At 41.3% G+C, this 19,137-nt stretch overlaps 2 protein-coding genes across 3 annotated transcripts in view; both read right to left on the reverse strand.

Moving 5' to 3' along the window:
- Positions 1-1,149: 1,149 nt before the first annotated feature.
- Positions 1,150-13,813, reverse strand: LOC115003850 (microtubule-associated protein RP/EB family member 3-like). Of its 2 annotated transcripts, XM_029425792.1 has the most exons (8): positions 13,701-13,813; positions 10,530-10,597; positions 6,752-6,876; positions 6,495-6,640; positions 5,777-5,936; positions 4,954-5,090; positions 4,002-4,151; positions 1,150-2,574 (listed from the first exon to the last, which is right to left on the reverse strand). In XM_029425792.1, exons 3-8 carry the CDS (start codon positions 6,870-6,872, stop codon positions 2,503-2,505), a joined length of 786 nt encoding a protein of 261 aa, XP_029281652.1. In that variant the 5' UTR covers positions 6,873-6,876; positions 10,530-10,597; positions 13,701-13,813; the 3' UTR covers positions 1,150-2,502. The 2 variants fall into 2 exon arrangements, with proteins under 2 accessions (XP_029281652.1, XP_029281651.1); XM_029425791.1 differs by lacking the exons at positions 10,530-10,597; positions 13,701-13,813 and adding an exon at positions 7,786-7,846.
- A 2,615-nt stretch (positions 13,814-16,428) lies between these two features.
- The window catches only part of LOC115003890 (dihydropyrimidinase-related protein 5-like), a 2,976-nt gene continuing 267 nt past the window's right edge, over positions 16,429-19,137 (reverse strand). The window contains 7 exon segments of the mRNA XM_029425832.1: positions 16,429-16,526; positions 16,901-17,056; positions 17,059-17,077; positions 17,936-18,143; positions 18,250-18,392; positions 18,649-18,790; positions 18,903-19,059. Coding sequence (XP_029281692.1) covers positions 16,441-16,526; positions 16,901-17,056; positions 17,059-17,077; positions 17,936-18,143; positions 18,250-18,392; positions 18,649-18,790; positions 18,903-19,059 — 911 coding nt within the window. The 3' untranslated portion in view covers positions 16,429-16,440.

Below are 19,137 nucleotides of genomic sequence, written 5' to 3' on the forward strand. Positions count from 1 at the left end.
TCTTACCCCAAAAAAAGCTATTAGAACCTGTAAGTTATTAAATTAATATAATGTACTCGATGTTAAAAAATGTTTAATAAAATCTGGCATTATAAAATGTAATTAAAAGATTTGTTTTGTCCTTTTTTGTCATGGTTTTCTATTGTCCATGTATCTGTTTGTACTGTACATGAGCATATGTACAATAAAATAAATTATTATGTACGTTTTTACCACAAAATGATGCTTTATCCACAAATTCTCTCCCCACAAAACTATTGTATGGAACAATGAATTACAAACCACTATATCTGCAACATTGCATTGATAGCAATCCTTAAGCTGATGAAATGCCACTCTGAGAGGCAAGATCAGAAATCTACCCTCTTATTAAATTGAATAAGTATTAAAAGGTTTTTGATAACAGTAGAACATTTTGTAAAAATGAACAAGAAACAAAAATCTATTTTACGAATGTCAGTAGTACATTAGGAATCTGGCAAAAAATAAAGAGGATTATTTTAACACTCAAATCAAACTGGAAGACAAGGATGTAATACTGTACTAAAAAAACAGAAAACAGAAAGTTCAGCGGACGGTCAGCCGTTGAATTTAAGTACTTTGAGTATATCCACATTATTAAAAAAAAAAAAGAAATGTGCTCATATAGTTGATATGCTCCAGAAATAATTTTTAAAGAAATAAGATTGTATTGCCTACTTTTTCTAGGATTGCTACTTCTATTTAAGCAAAAGATCTGAGTACTTCTTCCACCACTTCATGTAGCTGAAATGATGATTAGCCGATTGATTAACGGCTGCAGTTTCCTGTGTGGCTTCAGTCTGCGGAACAGACGGTGAGTTTTGGCTGCAGTTTCTCCCAAAAGAGGCGTTTAGTGTCGCTCAAATGAGTCACTTAGTGTTTGGCACAAACCTCCTGGATGCGTTTCAAGACCTCCTTCATTCATTACGAGTGGAAGATTAACTAATGGCCAGAGTGGAGGTCTAACTGGGTCAATATTAATCTTTTGTGTCCTTGGCATTACACCTCTCTTGCTCCCAAAATATTTTTCCAAGAACATGAAGACTTAACATCCCTATTGTTAGAAGTATGCTCCTGATGTACAGAAATACAGCAGCAACGTGGCAGAAAGCAAACACAACAATAAAGGTTTGTTACTTTTCTTGAATATCAGAGCTTTATTTCATTTGAGCAGTAACTGCAGAAGATGCAAGTTTATCACATGGCTACCATGAGAGAGGGTTCAATATTTGTTCTCTCAGATAAGTTCAACGAATGTCAATCACAATAAACCACACTGATAGTTCCTTGGCAGCCACTGTGGCATTTTAACGCTTTGCAAACAAAACTCAATTAAATACGGCAACAGAAGAATAATGATAGCAGCTAAAAAGTTTAACTCAATCAACAGTCAAACATTAGTATTTATTAAGTGTATTACATGTCGTTACTTTTTTCTCCTCATTCATAAAAAGCTAAATCTATCTGATAAATTACTCTAATACTGGCACCTCTAACTTGGCCATTGAGCATTTCAATGCAAATAAAAAACAAACCTCTTTCAAACAAATCTACAAAATATAAAATTGCATCTTCCTGTATCTTCTCTGCACGTTGGCATTTTGTATCATTTCAGTTGATTAGTTCGTCTACATTTAGTGCAATACCTTCAATTCTGCCAAATCCAAAACCACTTTCTTTTTCAGAAACTGTTGCAGATTACAGAAAAATAAAATAAATAAAAACATAAATACATCGTGCTGTCTCATGAACAAGCTGTCAAAACCGTCTTTGGTGGTGACGCACCTCGATGAATAAAAGCAGACTGTGATGTTTTCACCTCGGGAATGATGACTTCGTTATGCATGTACATGTGAGCAGTTCGAAGTCTGTGATATGTCCGAAGGGGGGGGGGTAGTGTAAATGTCCGTCCACATGTGTCATCATGTGCAATATGTCAAAAAATATATGTGCAGGCCTCTGTGAAAGTGGCTTAACACCATTTATAATCTCGCCTTGTGAAATTTACAGACAATAAATCCTCAAACTGATCACATTGTGTGGAAAACATTGTGGTTTCATATATAAACTCTGCAAAGAACCCTGATGCACGTGTGTTTGGTCACAAAATCAAAGTGCATGGTGAGAAAAAGTGACCTGCCTCCAGTGCTGGATCCATGTAATCTCATTGCTATTGAGCTTTCTAGCAGGCTACACCAGCCCTGCAGTGCAGCTGTCTCCTCTGGTAACAAGTTAGAATAAAGTCGAGTAAGCTGCTCGGCTGCTGGGCCAGAGTCCTGACGGGTCGAGGATAAGTGTCTTTTGCTAGTAAGAGCAACAAAGTCGTCATGGATATGGACAGCCGCAGACAAGATGGAAGAAGTAAGGGGAGATAGTAAAAAATCAAATCAAAAGGGGAATAAAAAGTGGATTTATGATAATTATCAGGTAGGTTTAAAGGGTGAGAGGTGGGGGGAGGATGATGAAGAGAGCAAGAAGAGTTCAGAACTCCTCCTCCGGGTCACCCTGTGCCCCTTCGTCGACATCTTCATCCTCTGGTGGTGCAAATCCCTCCTGTGAAAGAAGGCTGAGGTCAGTGTGCGTCAGAATCAGAAGCCATAACTTTTAGTTTACCGAGCCTCGGGGGAGGGGGCTTATATTCAGAGAAGAAAATAATATCCTGGGAAATGTACGAGAAGGATACGTGGATACACGCACAGAGATTAAAGTAGTAAATGTTCAGAGATTAAAGTGGACAAACGGTGTTCTTTCTTTTCAAGGAACCACACGGCTTCACTTCACTTGAACCTCATCACGCCACAGACTCGGCCGCTTGCCCCGTATTATGCCTGCTGTGGATGAACTGCTCAAATGATACCAAACAATCGGATGTAATAATGAGGAAATGCTTTATGCTAGAATCACCATATCATCATAAGCATGCAGACTTTGAAGAGACGTTGCCGTGAATTGGGCCAGAAAAAAACAACATGCTGATTTGGACGACGAATGGATCAGGATATCTTGTTTACATACTGTAGCACCTCGTCACTAACGTCCCTGTTTACCGTCTTATGTGTGAAGCAATGCGGTTCCATGACACAAAGAAACACATTAAACTTTATAACCCACAGAGAATAATCAACATTAATCTTAAAGTTTTTCTCTGAATATACACCCCTCCCCCCCCGGCTCCGTCATTTTGTATTTTCTCAACTACAATGTCCCTAATATGCTGTCGTATAAATGTCTGCTTGTTGGTGTTATTCATAACTTTCTTCCTTCTTGAGTTGGCATATGTCCTTGTTAGTTTAGAGACGTCCCTCACTGGCCACACTACTTCACTCTGCAGTGACTACCTGGGCTCTCTGTTCCACCTTTAATTTGGTGATCATCAGACCTCTGAGACAGATTAAAGATACTGCAGTTTAAGTCATGGAAATGAGAAACCAGGTTTGAATAATAAACATATTTCCTTGCCATGTATACTTAGCTTTGCTAAAAAGATGCAACTCCTCTGCTCATCTCCAACAGAAAATACAAATGTATAGGTAGTTCTTTATGTAAACATCTACCAGACTTGTGTATTCGTGTATAATTATGTACTTCTAACTCATAACTAGCCTAGCGCTTTCCAGAACCTTTTAAAGTCTCCCTCAGACAATCACTCTAAGGACTATTATCTTCCGTGTTGTCGGACTTCCATTAATAAATATTAATTGAAATAAAGAGGACCATCTCTTTGGAACGACCTACTTCCGTCACTCTCGAAAGGACTTAAATCAGCAAAGATTTATAACACTTCATTCTTTTCATTGTAAGGCATCTCAACATGTATAAACTTCTATGTAAATTGTACATTTCTATAGTTTTTGCTTTGTTTTTAAATCACAAAAACATTTCACTATATGTACAATTTGTATCTCAAAAACTACCAAATATATTCCAATGTATTTAAAGTAAACATTGTAAACATGTAAAACCTTCCGTCCTGTATTTACCTCTGTACTGTACAGTACATCCATGATTTTGCTGAAGATCAGGCTTTCACTTTCGTTATCCTGGCAGAGGAGCTCAATGTCTCTCAGCTTTCCAAAGTAGAAGTCTCTCTCTTTCTCCAATCCGTCTACAGTCAGCTTCAGATCCAGCAGCTATGAGCAGAGAGAGGCATGTCAAACAGCTTGTGTGGGTACGAGATAAATATATATTCTTAAAAAACAAACAGATAAACAGCAGAAGGGTTAATACTGTATATTGTAAAATAGAACGAGTTCCCACAATGCTGCTCAAGATGATCGCCACCAGGGAAAGCTCTGTATTTTGCAGTATACTAAAGTGTCTGTGGTGACTTTGGCGACTTTGCCGCAACCTCAACCAGCCAGAGCTTAAAAGGGGGCAGGTAGAGGAGACGGACCCCAGCGACAGATAGGAGTATGATGGAAGCTACGGCGGAACATCCTCAGAAGCATCTGAGAAAAGTTTCTGGGAGTTGATACTCCAGATTAACAAGGATTAAAGTTAAAAATAGAAAGCGATCGACACCGAGGACCAACACGGTTCACCATTGATGTAGCTTTTCCTGGTTGAAGGTTGCTTAAAGAAAGGAAGAGGCTAAGGGCAGCTAGGATGATGCATTACTGCTCTTGGTTAGGTTGGTGTTTGCGGTGGCGGAGGAAGTACTCAGGTCTTTTACTCAAGTGAAAGTAGCAATCCCACAGTGTAAAAATACTCTGCTACAACTAAACGTCCTGCATTCAAAATCTGACTTGAGTAAAAGAACAAAAGTATTAGCATCAAAATATACTTAAATTTAAAAAAGTAAAAGTACTCCTTATGCAGAATAATATAATATTTCTTACTATAATAAGTGATGTTAATGTTGCAGCTAGATTTAACTACTTTAGATACGCCTGGGTAGCACAACCAGTCTGAACAGATCACAGCAGTTGGTACCTGCTGGTTGAGCTCTAAGAGCTCAGTGTCTCCTCCATTGCGGGTCATGGGTGCAGGTTTGCGGGGTGCTGATACAATGATCTGCTTCTGGGGAGGGGGGGCAATCTTTGGTACTGTGGGAGAAGTTCTCACAGGGCCTGGAAGACAGAAACACACGCACACACACACACATTTATATAGTCAGAGTCGCTTCATTTTACCCAGTGCAGCGGTCTAGACTGGGTTTATAAAAGCTCATGCTTTACTTTCATTATATGTGTGTAAATGTGACCCAAAACATTATATTCATTCCATTCAAAATAGCCTTAACTCTTACCCTAAACTGAACCAACTTCTAACCTTAAAGCTAAATCCTAACCCACCAACAAGCCCCTTCAGATGAGGACGGGCCAAAGTGTCCTTACTTTGCAAAAGTTTCCTCCACCTCTATAACTTTAAAAACTGTAACTGTTTATCACAAAGATAAAAAGAAAGCACACGCACACAGATGAATCCTTATTAGGATGTGTTTGCAGAGTGCTTTGAATTTATTACCTTGAAGATAAATTCTAGAGTCAAATGCATAGCCTTTACAATGACTAGGCACACACACACACACACACACACACACACACACACACACACACACACACACACACACACACACACACACACACACACACACACACACACACACACACACACACACACACACACACACACACACACACACACACACAAACACACACACACACACCGGGTTCACCTGGGTTAGTGGTGGGGATGTGTTTGCATGAAGAGGTGAGAGCAAGTGTGAAGTGAGAAGTGTGTGTTTGTATTGTACCTGTGTTGGATGGCGGCGGCGTTCCCTCTTGGCCTTGCCGTGATATTAGAGGGTCGTAGTCTTTCCCGTCATAGTTGGCATCAAAAAACTTCTTAAACCACTGAAGGAACTCAAAGTTGTCCTGGAACTTCCCCTTCACCAGCCGCTCCACAGGGATGATCTGAGGGAGACGTAGAGAGAGATGAGGCGTTGATATTGCTTGTTCTATAAAGTGTCAGGAAATACTCTCGCAGTGTCTCAAACTCCAAGGTCCAAGGACAAATCGTTGCAGCTCTAATCATCTATATAATGTTTTTCAAAGGGCAGATGGGACAACCCAATACAAACATCTGGGGATTTCATGACAAATTATTTTGGGGCATCCAGGAGGCCACATTTAAGATACTGAGCATGTAAGCACAACGTCCCATGTTTAATTGATCTTAGTTGCATGTCACCCCTTCTCTCACTCCCCTTATTTCTGTCAAAATAACAGCCACCTAAATAAATAATAATATAGATAAGAAAATATCATTTCAACTATATTAAACATCAACTTTTCCGACTCTTACTCTTCTAACTATATGCGGCTAGAGGTGAAGAATAATTCTTCTTCCTTGATGCATCGAATGTCAATTTACATATTTCAACAACTCTGTTAACCCAGGGTGGCGATTTGTTTAATCAAATCTGAATGTGTGACAGGTTTACGAGTGTGTGTGTACGTGTGTGTTCTCACCTTGTCCACATTCATTCTCTTGAATGAAGCCTGTAAGACCTTGAAATTGTGGATGTATTCATGTTCCAGTTTAGCATTGAACTTAACTTTCTTCATTAATATGCAGCCAGGGAACAGCATGTCCATTAACTGACAGTAAGCAGCACCTTTAGGGAACAAGTTTTAAAAAAAATACTTTTAGAGCTTGATATACATTTTGAATGTAACAACAAGCTTGACAATTTAATAAAAGTGTGTGTGTGTGTGTGTGTGTTCACCTGAACAGAGCTGCTCGATCTTTGTGAGTGTAAGCTGCAGAGAGTCGTTGACCCATGCCAACATGTCATGACGACTCAGGTTCTCTATGGTCATAGAGGTGGAGTAAACATTCACCGCCATCCTCCTAATTCACAAAAACACACAAAACAGATATCACATGCAACAGTTGAATGATTGATTTCTGAAGGCTGATAAATACTTATAGCTTAAAGTTTGATTAATTTATGAAACAATATTTGTAAACTTGAGACAAAAAAAGCACAGACAACTTGCAACTATACTTAAATATACATTAGGGCTGTATCAAATGTCTTTTAATTTTATATATCTTTTGTGTATATAGGCAACACATCTGAGAGGAAAAATATGACATACGGAGTCCCTCAAGGCTCTATTATGGGGCATCTTCTCTTTAACATCTACATGCTTCCACTGGCTCAGATTATAGAAAACAAAAATAACAAAACAAAGTTACCATAAGTGGAGAAGACACACAAATTGATAGGATGTGCCAGAATATTTCTTTAATTAAACAAAGACAAAAATGAGGTAATTGTTTTTGGAGATAAGAAGGAACACTTAAAAGTCAGCAATTTGATTCAATGTTATTTTTGGCATTTGTTTGCAGCCTCTACGTCTCCATCTTCAAGGTGTAGCCTTGCATATCTTGCATCTCTTAAGTGAGGTGAGCTCAAATGTCAGGATGGCCGAGTGGACTAAGTTTAAATTGGGATCAATAAAGGCTTATCTTATCTTATCTTATCTTAAATAGCGATCAAAGAGAAGTCACAATATGTTATGTTATGTTATTCCAGGCTGTAATGAGCGAGGAGAGCTGTTTTACAGAACAGAATGACTGCATTAAAGCAAAGGCTGCAATGAAAAAATGGATCATTACTAAAGCTGTGGCATCATATGACACAAACTATTTCAATTAATGTTTTTTTTCTAAAGATAAAACGGCAACAAATTCTTAAAATAATTGCTGAAATGTGACAGGAAACTAAAATATTTTTTCTCTGGGAACCATCACCTTATCATGGTGGAGAGGTTTGTGTGTCCCTATGAACCTGAGAGCTGTGTTGTCTGGAGCCTAGTGCTCCTGGTAGGGTGTCCCAAGGCAAATTGGTCTCAGGCGAGGGGCCAGACTAAGAATGGTTCAAAACGACTTCATGAAGCCCGGGGCCCCCCATCTGGAGCCAGGCCCAGAGGGAGGGCCCGACAGCGAGCTGGCTGGGTTTGCCATGGAGCCCGGTCGGGCACAGCCCGAAGAAGCTACGTGGTGCCTCCCATCCATCCATCCTGTGGGCCCACCACTCATGGGAAAAACCGCTGGGGTCGGGTGCGCTGTCACACGGGTGGCAGTGATGGTTAGGGACCTCGATGGACCAGACCCGGGCAGCAGAGGCTGGCTCTGGGGACGTGGAACGTCACCTCTCTGTGGGGGAAGGAGCCGGAACTAGTGCAGAAGGTGGAGCGCTACCAGTTGGATCTGGTGGGGCTTACCTCTACGCACAGTCTTTGCTCTGGAACCGTACTCCTGGATAGGGGTTGGACTCTATTCTTCTCCGGAGTTGCCCAAGGTGTGAGGCGTCGGGCGGGTGTGGGGATACTCACAAGTCCCCACAAGTCCTCTGCCGTGTCAGAGGCAAAGCAGCGGGTGTGGGAGAAGTTCGGAGAAGCTATGGAGAAGGACTTTCGGTCGGCACCAAGGTGCTTCTGGAAAACCATCCGGCACCTCAGGAGGGGGAAGCGGGGAACCATCCAAGCTGTGTACAGCAAGGGTAGGACCCTGCTGACTTTGACTGAGAAGGTTATCGGGTGGTGGAAGGAGCACTTTGAGGAACTCCTGAATCCGAACTCCACAGTGGCAGAGCCACAGGGGTTGATGAGATCCGTCCAGAAATGCTGAAGGCTTTGGGTGTTGAGGGGATGTCTTGGTTGACACACCTCGTCAACATTGCGTGGAAGTCTGGGACAGTGCCTAGGGGGTGGCAGACCGGGGTGGTGGATCCCCTATTTAAAAAGGGGGTACCTGTCACACCAGAGAGTGTGTGCCAACTACAGGGGTATCACACTTCTCAGCCTCCCTGGTAAAGTCTACTCCAAGGTACTGGAAAGGAGGGTTCGGCCGGTAGTCAAACCTCTAATTGAAGAGGAACAATGCGGATTCCGTCCTGGTCATGGAACAACGGACCAACTCTTCACTCTCGCAAGGATCCTGGAGGGGGCCTGGGAGTACGCCCATCCGGTCTACATGTGCTTTGTGGATCTGGAGAAGGCATATGACCGGGTTCCCCGGGTGATACTGTGGAAGGTGCTGCGGGAGTATGGGGTGAGGGGGTCACTTCTGAGGGCCATCCAATCCCTGTACGCCGAAAGCGAGAGTTGTGTCCGGATACTCGGCAGTAAGTCGGACTCGTTCCCAGTGAATGTTGGCCTTCGCCAGGGCTGCGCTTTATCACCAATCCTGTTCGTGATTTTCATGGACAGGATATCGAGGCGTAGTCGTGGAGGAGAGGGGTTGCAGTTCGGTGGCCTGAGGATCTCATCGCTGCTCTTTGCAAATGATGTGGTCCTTATGGCATCATCGGTCTGTGACCTTCAACAGTCACTGGATCGGTTCGCAGCCCAGTGTGAAGCGGTTGGGATGAGGATCAGCAAATCCAAATCTGAGGCCATGGCTCTCAGCAGGAAACCGGTGGATTGCCTACTCCGGGTAGGGAATGAGCCATTACCCCAAGTGAAGGAGTTCAAGTACCTCGGGGTCTTGTTCGCGAGTGAGGGGACGATGGAGCGAGAGATTGGCCAGAGAATCGGGGCAGCGGGGGCGGTACTGCAGTCGCTTTACCGCACCGTTGGGACGAAAATAGAGCTGAGCCAGAAGGCAAAGCTCTCGATCTACCAGTCGATCTTCGTTCCTACCCTCACCTATGGTCATGAAGGTCATGACCGAAAGAACGAGATCACGGGTACAAGCGGCCGAAATGGGTTTTCTCAGACGGGTGGCGTCTCCCTTAGAGATAGGGTGAGAAGCTCAGCTACCCGGGAGAGACTCGGAGTAGAGCCGCTGCTCCTTTACGTTGAAAGGAGCCAGTTGAGGTGGTTCGGGCATCTAGTAAGGATGCCACCTGGGTGCCTCCCTAGGGAGGTGTTCCAGGCACGTCCAGCTGGGAGGAGACCCCGGGGAAGACCCAGGACTCGGTGGAGAGATGATATCTCCTCACTGGCCTGGGAACGCCTCAGGATCCCCCAGTCGGAGCTGGAGGATGTGGCCCGGAGAAGGGAAGATTGGGGTTCCTTACTGGAGCTGCTGCCCCCGCGACCCGACCCCGGATAAGCGGTAGACGATGGATGGATGGATGGAGACCGATTCTAATAAATCTTCTTTTGAAGATGGAAATACACTTCATTAAACAGAATTATGAAGGGAAACCATCACATTTTTCATTAAGATCATAGAATCATGTAAACTGTTTAATCTACTGCCAAACTCACAGCATTTAATTCCATTTTATTTGCCTCATTGGAGTTCTGAATTGTTTTAATCATGGTTCAACTACGCAAAGCACTTTGTAATTTTGTTATGACAAGTACTGTACAAATAAAGTTTAATATTACTATTATTATTTCACAAATGTAAGAAACTTGAGTATTTATGCTAATACTGCTATTAAATAAGGTATCATGTCTAACAATATGCGAGATTTGCTTGAATGCTTTATGGCCAGGCCAACGATATAAAAACAAACACACACACACACACACTTTACTCACCTGCGCTGGGTGTGTGTTTGGTGTGAACTGATCAAATGGGGTTGTGGTGGACCACCTTACAGAAAGACCTGGAGACAGAAACCAGTGTCATGTGAGAAATCAGTGATGCGACCATTCATCCTGCACCGTGAAGATGATCAGACTTCAAAGTTTATTGGCAATTTTTGGCTTTTTAATTTTTCGACCATTTTAGCTAAAATAAAGTTGAAACCCATAAAAACCTTTATTATCATAAAACCATGCACTCTATTATACCAGGCTTTCCATCTAGAGACCTGGCTTCAAAGTTATAGTTTTTTTCTATTTTCCACTAGATTGAGCCATTTTCTCATGTTTGCCATACGAAGCAAATAAATGCTATTTTCCTGGTTTATTGCACCAAAAAAAAAAAAATGCATCAACATTTATATTGTTTAATATTGAGATATCCTAGACTGTGAAAATTCTGAAAATGAATACATATTTGGTAGTTATGATCAGGACCGATGTTGGTTTAAAAATGTAATTCAGTGAAAGTGGAAAATAATATTCTTAGGTCTAAATAATTTTAAATACAGTTTTGTCCTCTAAGGACATCAGAGTAACTTTTTTTAAATCAGGAAGTGAGGAACAAAGGTTAAACATGACTTCCTGTACAGCTGTGTGTCTATTGAATGGTCAGAACTTTAGTGTCTTGATCAAGAGCTCCCCCACAGGGTTACAAAGAGAAACACCACAGATAAACTAGCAGCAACTCACTCAGTTCACTCACCAGGTCACTAATCTCTGCCTCAGCTAATCCTTTTAGAACAGGTTGAAAACACGCTGTAACCCCTCACGGTACAAAGGCAGCTGAGATCACCAGCATAAGATCCAACAGGCATAAAAACTAACACGGCTACGATTCATCACACTTGAGAAAAGGAAAAATCTAAAAATAACAAAGCATTTGCTTTGAATTGACTGCATTCCAGTTAACACTGTCCACTTAGGGTTGTAACGGTATGAGATTTTTACAGGTACAATAACCAACTCAGAAAATATCTTGGTGACACGGTACACTGAAAATAATCATTAGTTTAAGAACAGTGCCTTTGAGATAAACAACACCTGCTTGGTGTGGTGATTTATGATAAAGTGGATGATTAGACCTGAATGTAAGAGTATGTATGTAACCCTAAACCTGGACTTTCCCAATTTACAGACCCTGTTTCCAGAACATTCCCCAGATCAACACATCACAGCACTTGTTGTTTGCATCTGACCCTTTATTATAGAACAAATCTGTAGTAATAATAAGAACATGAACAGTCATTCCAAAAAGCTTTCTCTTTGTCTCCTGCTCCCACTACCAAATTAAGACAAACAGCCATTTGTTTGTGTTTACATTGCTAGAATTGGAGCTTTTGACCACTCAGCGGTGGGATGGGGGGCTGGCAGGAGACATTGCTGATGTCGTGCCAGAACCGGAGCGGGTAAATATTAGCTTTTGTGTTGTCGGACTTGCTCGATATTGGGGTGTGTTAGCAAAGTTGTTGACTTGCTATTTTTTTTTGTCATAATCAAATGTAATCATAAGAAATGCACGTGCAACGTTACGGCTGTCCATATTTACGGCAGAAGTGTCCAAGTGAATTTCACTCTGAACCTGTAGGGGTGCTAAATCACAACATATCGAATCCTACATTATGTTGCTTTAATGGTTTATTCTTTTTTATAATATGTGTCAGTTGTATTCGCCTGTTATGTTGTTGTAGTTTACTTATTTTAGTCAATTAGTCTATTAACCAACTGACAAGGCAACTATTTTGATAATCAAATCAATGAACTGTTTTTTTAAGTGAAAATAGCAAAAGTTTAAAGTGAGATTAAAATGGATATCATGACATAATACATAATACGAGTTGCAACTGTAAATGGGGTCAAAGTCTAAATTCGTAACCCTATCCATATACTATGGAGGAACCAATTTGATAACAGTTGATATCTAAAGAAAGAATGTAATTAAGTATGATAAAACGTTTAACTGAGCCACAGAATCTGATTAGTCAGCAAAACATTAATTACATAAGTACTAGCACTATACTGCTGCCACACTACAGCAACAGATATGAAAGCTGTTTAATAAATTAGGCAGAAAACACTTCTGCACATAGCCTACATACCTATATACAATTGAAGCTCCAGAATTATACTGTAAGTCAGGAGTTGACAAAACCTTTAGGTAAGAATCATAAGTTTCTCATATCCCAAGTTGTTTTTTGTTATATTAAATCTCAAGTACAGGTAAGTGTATATGGTTAATTCAAAGTGTGCAATGATTATGGGCATAATATTGCAAGTAATACCCCCATTATTGCACATTAGGCTATTTAAAAAAAGTTTGTAATGATTGTATTAAAAGAATATATATTGTATTGTCTAAAGGTCAAAGCATTTTGCAGCATTGAGAAAACTTGTTTACTTACAACTGATCCTATTTTAGATTTACAAAATGAGCATAAAGGGTAAATATCTTTAAAAATAGCTGATCAAAGTCATGCAGTATTTATAAGTTCATTCAATGTATCTTTATAAAGATGCACATAAATGACATGTTACCAGCAGTAAATAGCCTCAGGTGGACAGCTATATGCACGTTGTGATTTGTATTAGTATAATCAGCAGATATAATAAGGTCTGACCGTTATTAAAGTACGCCATCACCACATACTATATGGTTATGACAAGTGGAAACCCTCCTCTGTGTGTATGCATAACTTCACAGCCCGGTTACACTCCGTTTCACGAGTCAACCGGAGTGTTTTGACAGTTGACGTTACAGTCGCGGTGTGTCTGGACTGTCACGTTGCTAGCTACGGGCTAACGCGGCTAACTTGTCTGCTACTGACTGGCTGCTTGTTGGATTTAGAGACTTTCAACTTCATTTAAATTTCACCGCAGCGATGTAAGCAAACTCAAAACATGTCCAAGTGTAACTGAGAGGAGACTTTTTATGTTTTCAGGCTGACGTTACGCCCCTCTGAAGGCCTTTTTCCGATAACACACGCACATTATCAATGACGGAATAACTGTCAGCTAACAGGACGACACAAGTATTTATATGAGACGTAAATGAAACAGGCCGTTAAATAAACTGATGTCAAAGGTAAAGAAGAAGATTTTAAGTTAAGTTGAGTTAATGTTACTCACTGAAGTGCGACAGCGTCTCTCTCTCAGCTCACAGCAGTCCTGTTGTGTCTAATGACGATGAGCTTTTCTGTTGCTATAACACCGACTGCTGCGCACTCGCCTAAGCCACCGAGGTAGTGCGCATGCGCAGGGGCAGTTGGAACTCTTTGCCGTTACTTTTAGTGAAACTGGTTTCCCCATGAGCGGCCATGATGGAGAAAAGGTACGACTGAGGCCCATGTTTGGTGATTAACCTGAGCTGTAGTGGTGGAAGAAGTACTCAAATCCTTTACTTAAGTAGAATTGGAATATTAGTACTTAATACTTAATCTTATAGTGATATAGTATATATAATATATAGTAATCAATTACTGAATTAATTATTTGCTGAATTATATTATTTTATTTTATTATTTTTTATTATCACAAATCTTTTGAATCGTTCTAGAAACAAGGTGACACAAAGGAATCAAGATGTTATTTTTATCTCTTTATTTGTGTGGTAAGAAACAAGCAGCCACTTACAGATTCAACAGTTTCACTGTCCGACACAACAAGAATCTACAAACACTCACAGCCACCGACCAGTCACAGTGCCTTCAAACAACAAAACCATCCAACAGTAAAATAAGGTCGTTGTAGGTAATAGTAAAAAACAGCACCAGTTGTGAGCTTGTGGAGAGATTTCGCTCATCTGTCTCCACGTGGTGCTCTTCATGCATGGGTGTGGGTGTCGCACGGGTGATTCACATTGGCACATTTATTCTTTCAACTAAAAAACAAAACAAAAAAAACATCCTAAGTATATAGTTCACAGACAAGAAGATGTGATCATGTATAAATATAATACTGATAGGCAGGAATGAGACATCATCAGCAGGTGAGAGGATCAGACTGTGCAGCTCAATCTTCCTGCTCTAATAACAATAAATCCCTTTTTACTTTCCTACAAACAGGAACTTTACTTTCTCCAGCCCTCGAGATGCTACTGAAACTCAACAACATAACATCATTTCTTGCAGTTACTTTCGGGTCCCTCTATGCGAAATCTGGGGCCTCATTTATCAGTTGTGCGTATGCCACAATTTTGTACGTAAATTGTGTGTAAACGCTTATTTCCGACGCAGAGAATCAGATTAATCAGATTCTTCTTGTGCTTTATGATCTTCAAACATTTGAAACTGATAATGTTAACGGGTGTGTGTAACAAGCCCCTAGTGGCAGACACACACAGTCTACCATTGGACAATATATTCAAAGGATTACCCAATCTTTTAGGGTGATTTTAATTTAAATTGAACAATGTCGTTGCTCTTAAATGAAACACATTTGTGTCATATATATTTTTGCTGAATCTAATTTAGCAGTATATCAACCTTAGTCTCTCAAGTCAAGCATTTACTCTCCTTCTAACTCTGTTTGGTCTCCACCAGCTCTTTAGCTGCTAAATGTTCCATTTTCTTCTCTGGCTAGTTGCTAACGTTTGTCTGTCTGTCGTTGGGGGCTGGGGGGGGCAGCGTACGACGAGTTTATCAGAACGTTATTGCTGGAAACAGAGCGACGAGAGTAAACCAAAACTGTAAAGCTGTGGGCTGTAAAGCAAAACAATGAGCGGAAAGACACAGTAGAGCTGTTATTGAGGATATATCACCTTTTCTTTATGTAAACAAGCCTGTTCATGCCGATTCTAACTGAATGAAATCTTACTTATCGTCTATGGACAATCTATTACACACAGTTTTACAATTGTTTTATGCACATTCTGCTAATTGAGGCCCCTGGTGTTTTCTGCGTCTTTCATTCAGAAAGGCACTGCGTTTAACTTTATTGATTTAAATTATGTCAAGGATTATTTTTATGTTCTGTTATCAGCAGCAAAGCAACAGAAAGCTTTTCCTTCATGATATCCCCACTAAATCTTCCTTTAAGAAACGGACTTCTCTTCTAGCACTTTGCAAAGTCTATAGAAACGTTCCGTGACAGAAATGACTTCTGTGACTCAGTCCGTATAGACCTGCTGCGTTACAGGTGAGGCAGGATGTTTCTGGGACATGTGAGCGTTGTCTCAGTCAGAGGCAGTGAAGATAAACGGATGGATATTTAGATAGTGTAGCTGTCAAATCACACAGTGTTTTTGAAGCATTTGGATTCATCACCACACAGCACAGTTCACCCATGGAAATAAAACAGTGTGAGAGGAAACCCGCGGTGCAGCAGGAAGCCTGAGCACAGCGGGTGTTGAATCACAACACAAGAATCCACACACGTCTTCATGTGAGCCTAAAGCTACGGTGCCTACAGTGTATTGAATGTGTGTGATAGATATTTCACTGAATCCAGTTTAATATTTTTAAATAATTCAATCGACATCAGTTCAAACCATCAAAACTGTACTGGTTTTGATCTTTCACAGTTTGTTTAGTTCGCGTTTCTCCGCGGGATACGAGCAGGGTGATAATGAGCAGACTTTGTCAATGTTGGTATGATCAGCTTGAATTTTGCAAAACAATTTTAATTCATAGATAGCCCTTCATCTTGTGTAATTATTCAGGTCAGTCACTCCAATTATGACACAAATTAGATTTGTAAAAGTCACTTTGGCAGATCGTCAAGTTAGGTCTTCACCAATCAGACGCGTGCTTCAATTTATTTTTCATCTCTTAACTTTAATCCTGTGATTGAAAATCAGTGCAGTTTTCTGGTTGCGCCAGAATAATACGAAACAAGAAGACTCGGACGGGTGAAAGCTCGGCTGCAGCGTTTACCAGATACCACTGGAGCGGCCGCCGGGGGGAGCCAGGATCCGGGCGGAGGACCTCTTCGGGATGTGGTCATCGACCTGAGACCCTGAGAGGAAAAATATTACATTATTAATAAAACATTATTTTATTGAACTGAACACAAAAGGCACTGATAAAAAACTAATGAGAATTTCCTCAAATAATCGTTTGGTCTATAAAATGTCTGAAAAAAGTGAAAAATGTCCATTCCAGTTTCTCAAAGTCCGAGGCGAAGTCTTTAAATGTCTTTATTTGTCTAAAGATATTCACTTTAATAAGATACAAAACCTCTATATTTGAGAGTCTGAAAACAGCATTTTTTAATGAAACTTTAACTCTTTCAACTAATTAAAAAAAGTCCCTGAGTGCGACATTGTAGTCTTTCATCGCGATATATTGTGCAGCCCTAACCACAACGTTATGATCTTTATTCTAGCCTACCGGAGAGGCTAAATGAGGACTCGTGGAGGTCTCGGACTCCCTGGTGCGCGCGAGGACAGCCTTTGTTGGACGCATCTCCGTCTATGGGGCCCAAACCGAGCTCCTTCTTCAGAGTGTTTGCTACCATGGCCACATCACCAGAGTAGGGATCCCTGCAACCCCTTTATAACCCTGAGTCTGAAACAGAGAGGGAGGAGGTGGAAGGTTAAGAGTAAGTACAGCACACACACACACACACACACACACACACACACACACACACACACACACACAGACACACACACACACACTCCTCATCAAAAGTCAAACTCTAATCTTAAGGAGCGTCCTCAAGAGTAGAACAAAGCTCAAAGTGTTTGGCTTTTACAGATTCTGACTGCAAAAAATACCTATTTTTAAAAAGTAGCAGAGCAGTTTAAGATGACCCAGATATTCTGTCTGCATGCTCCCAAATGTGTCGCATTTCTCTTGTGAGATATCCGCTAGGTACTTAAACACAGCCATCTTACAGTGAGCAACATTTTAAAATCTTTTTCACTGTTATAAACGGTGATAGATTATTTATAAATAACCAGCCTTAAGTATAAAAACATGTAAATCTGTAATTCGGTGATTATTAAATAACTTGACATATACTGTATGAAATGCAGAAAGCATAGAAAACTAATTCCCATAAATGATCAATATCATCAGAGTAAACTAAAAGAGAACAGAAACCCTGCAGAGGTTGGGTGGAGGAGGGCAGCAGCAGCAGCAGCAGCAGCAGCAGCAGCAGCAGCAGCAGCAGCAGCAGCAGCAGCAGCAGCAGCAGAAAGACTGTGTCAGCGCACAGCGAGAGCAGGAGCATTAAATCCTTTATAAAGACTGTCAAACCAGTGCAGTTAGACTCAGTATGATGGGTGTGTTAGCAGGTTGGCATTCAGCTGACGCAGCAAAGCACAGCACGAGTCCTGCTGCCGCAACTACATAACTTTTTGAGAAACATCAGGAACATATTTTGATTCGAGTGATCAGAATGAATGAAAGTGAACACACCTTTTCTCTCTGCACCATCTTCTTGTAGAGGTAGTCCGGGAAGGTGCGCTGAGGGTAGAACTTTCCGGATCCCTCGGCACACATGAACACACCGTTCTCACACACCAAACGTCCTCGGCTGATGGTGACCAAGGGAACGCCGTGGCAGCGCAACCCCTCGTACATGTTGAAGTCTCCGCCCTGCACCTGAGTGCTCACAGAGAGCGTCCTGCGCAGACACAACAGCCAATAATACCAAGTGTGTTTGTTCCGCACTAAATCAAACAATAACAACGAGTAATGTTTGTCTTCATGTTGTAAATATAACTGCGTACCTCGTCGCATCCGGGTCCCAGACCACCAGGTCAGCGTCAGCCCCGGGGATGATACGACCCTTGCGTGGGTAAAGGTTGTAGATCTTTGCGGCGTTAGAGCTCGTCACTGCCACAAAACGATTCTCATCCATTTTTCCTGTAACCTGCAGGCATTGAAAACATGTGAGGAAAAATACAATTAATGGTAATAATCTGTGGTTTCTAGTTAGTGTCAGAGGATTCTTTGGACTTTAATCCTTCAGGTTATTATTAGCCAGTGCAAATAAAAATACAAATGGACACTGAATGGACACGGACACACTGGCAGCTAATCACTGAAAGCTTTTGACACAGGACTAAGACTAAATAAAAAAGTAGCTGACACAATGGACATCAGCTTGTGTGTATGTGTGTACGTACCACTCCCCTCTCCCAGATGACACTCATCCTGTCCTGGACTCCAGCCATTCCATGAGGGATCTTTGTGAAGTCCTCCTTCCCCAAAGCTCTCTGCTTGATGCTGAATGGACGGTGCTCTGATGCCACCACACTCAGAGAGTCACTGGAAACAGGATATGCATGTTAACTGTCTAAATTATTCCCAATCATAGACCCTGTATGATAAAAGATCTTTGATGTCAGTGCTGTATTTGATGTCTGTACTGAGCACATACTTGCCCAGCAGGCCCATGAGGTAGCTGGGTGTGTTGGGGTCGATACGGAGAGGAGGGACGATGACGTGGGCGGCAGCATGAGCCCAGTCCTGGTGGTAATATTGCATCCCGTTCAGCACCGCGTGAGCTACTGTGGTCTCTGCGTGGACCACCTTACCTGCGGAAAGAAAAGCAAAGAGGTTTTTAACAAGAATATCATCTTATATCATCTTTATCTTCATCACCACTGTCATCT

Source organism: Cottoperca gobio, chromosome 24 (assembly GCF_900634415.1).
Source record: "Cottoperca gobio chromosome 24, fCotGob3.1, whole genome shotgun sequence".
Lineage (NCBI taxonomy): Eukaryota > Metazoa > Chordata > Actinopteri > Perciformes > Bovichtidae > Cottoperca > Cottoperca gobio.

Excerpts from the sequence above, each read along its gene's own strand:
- LOC115003850 (XM_029425791.1), bottom strand. Across the intron at positions 6,641-6,751 it reads GATCGAGCAGCTCTGTTCAG|GTGCTGCTTACTGTCAGTTA; the intron begins GTGAACACACAC and ends TGTTCCCTAAAG. Across the intron at positions 5,937-6,494 it reads AGAGAATGAATGTGGACAAG|ATCATCCCTGTGGAGCGGCT; the intron begins GTGAGAACACAC and ends CGTCTCCCTCAG.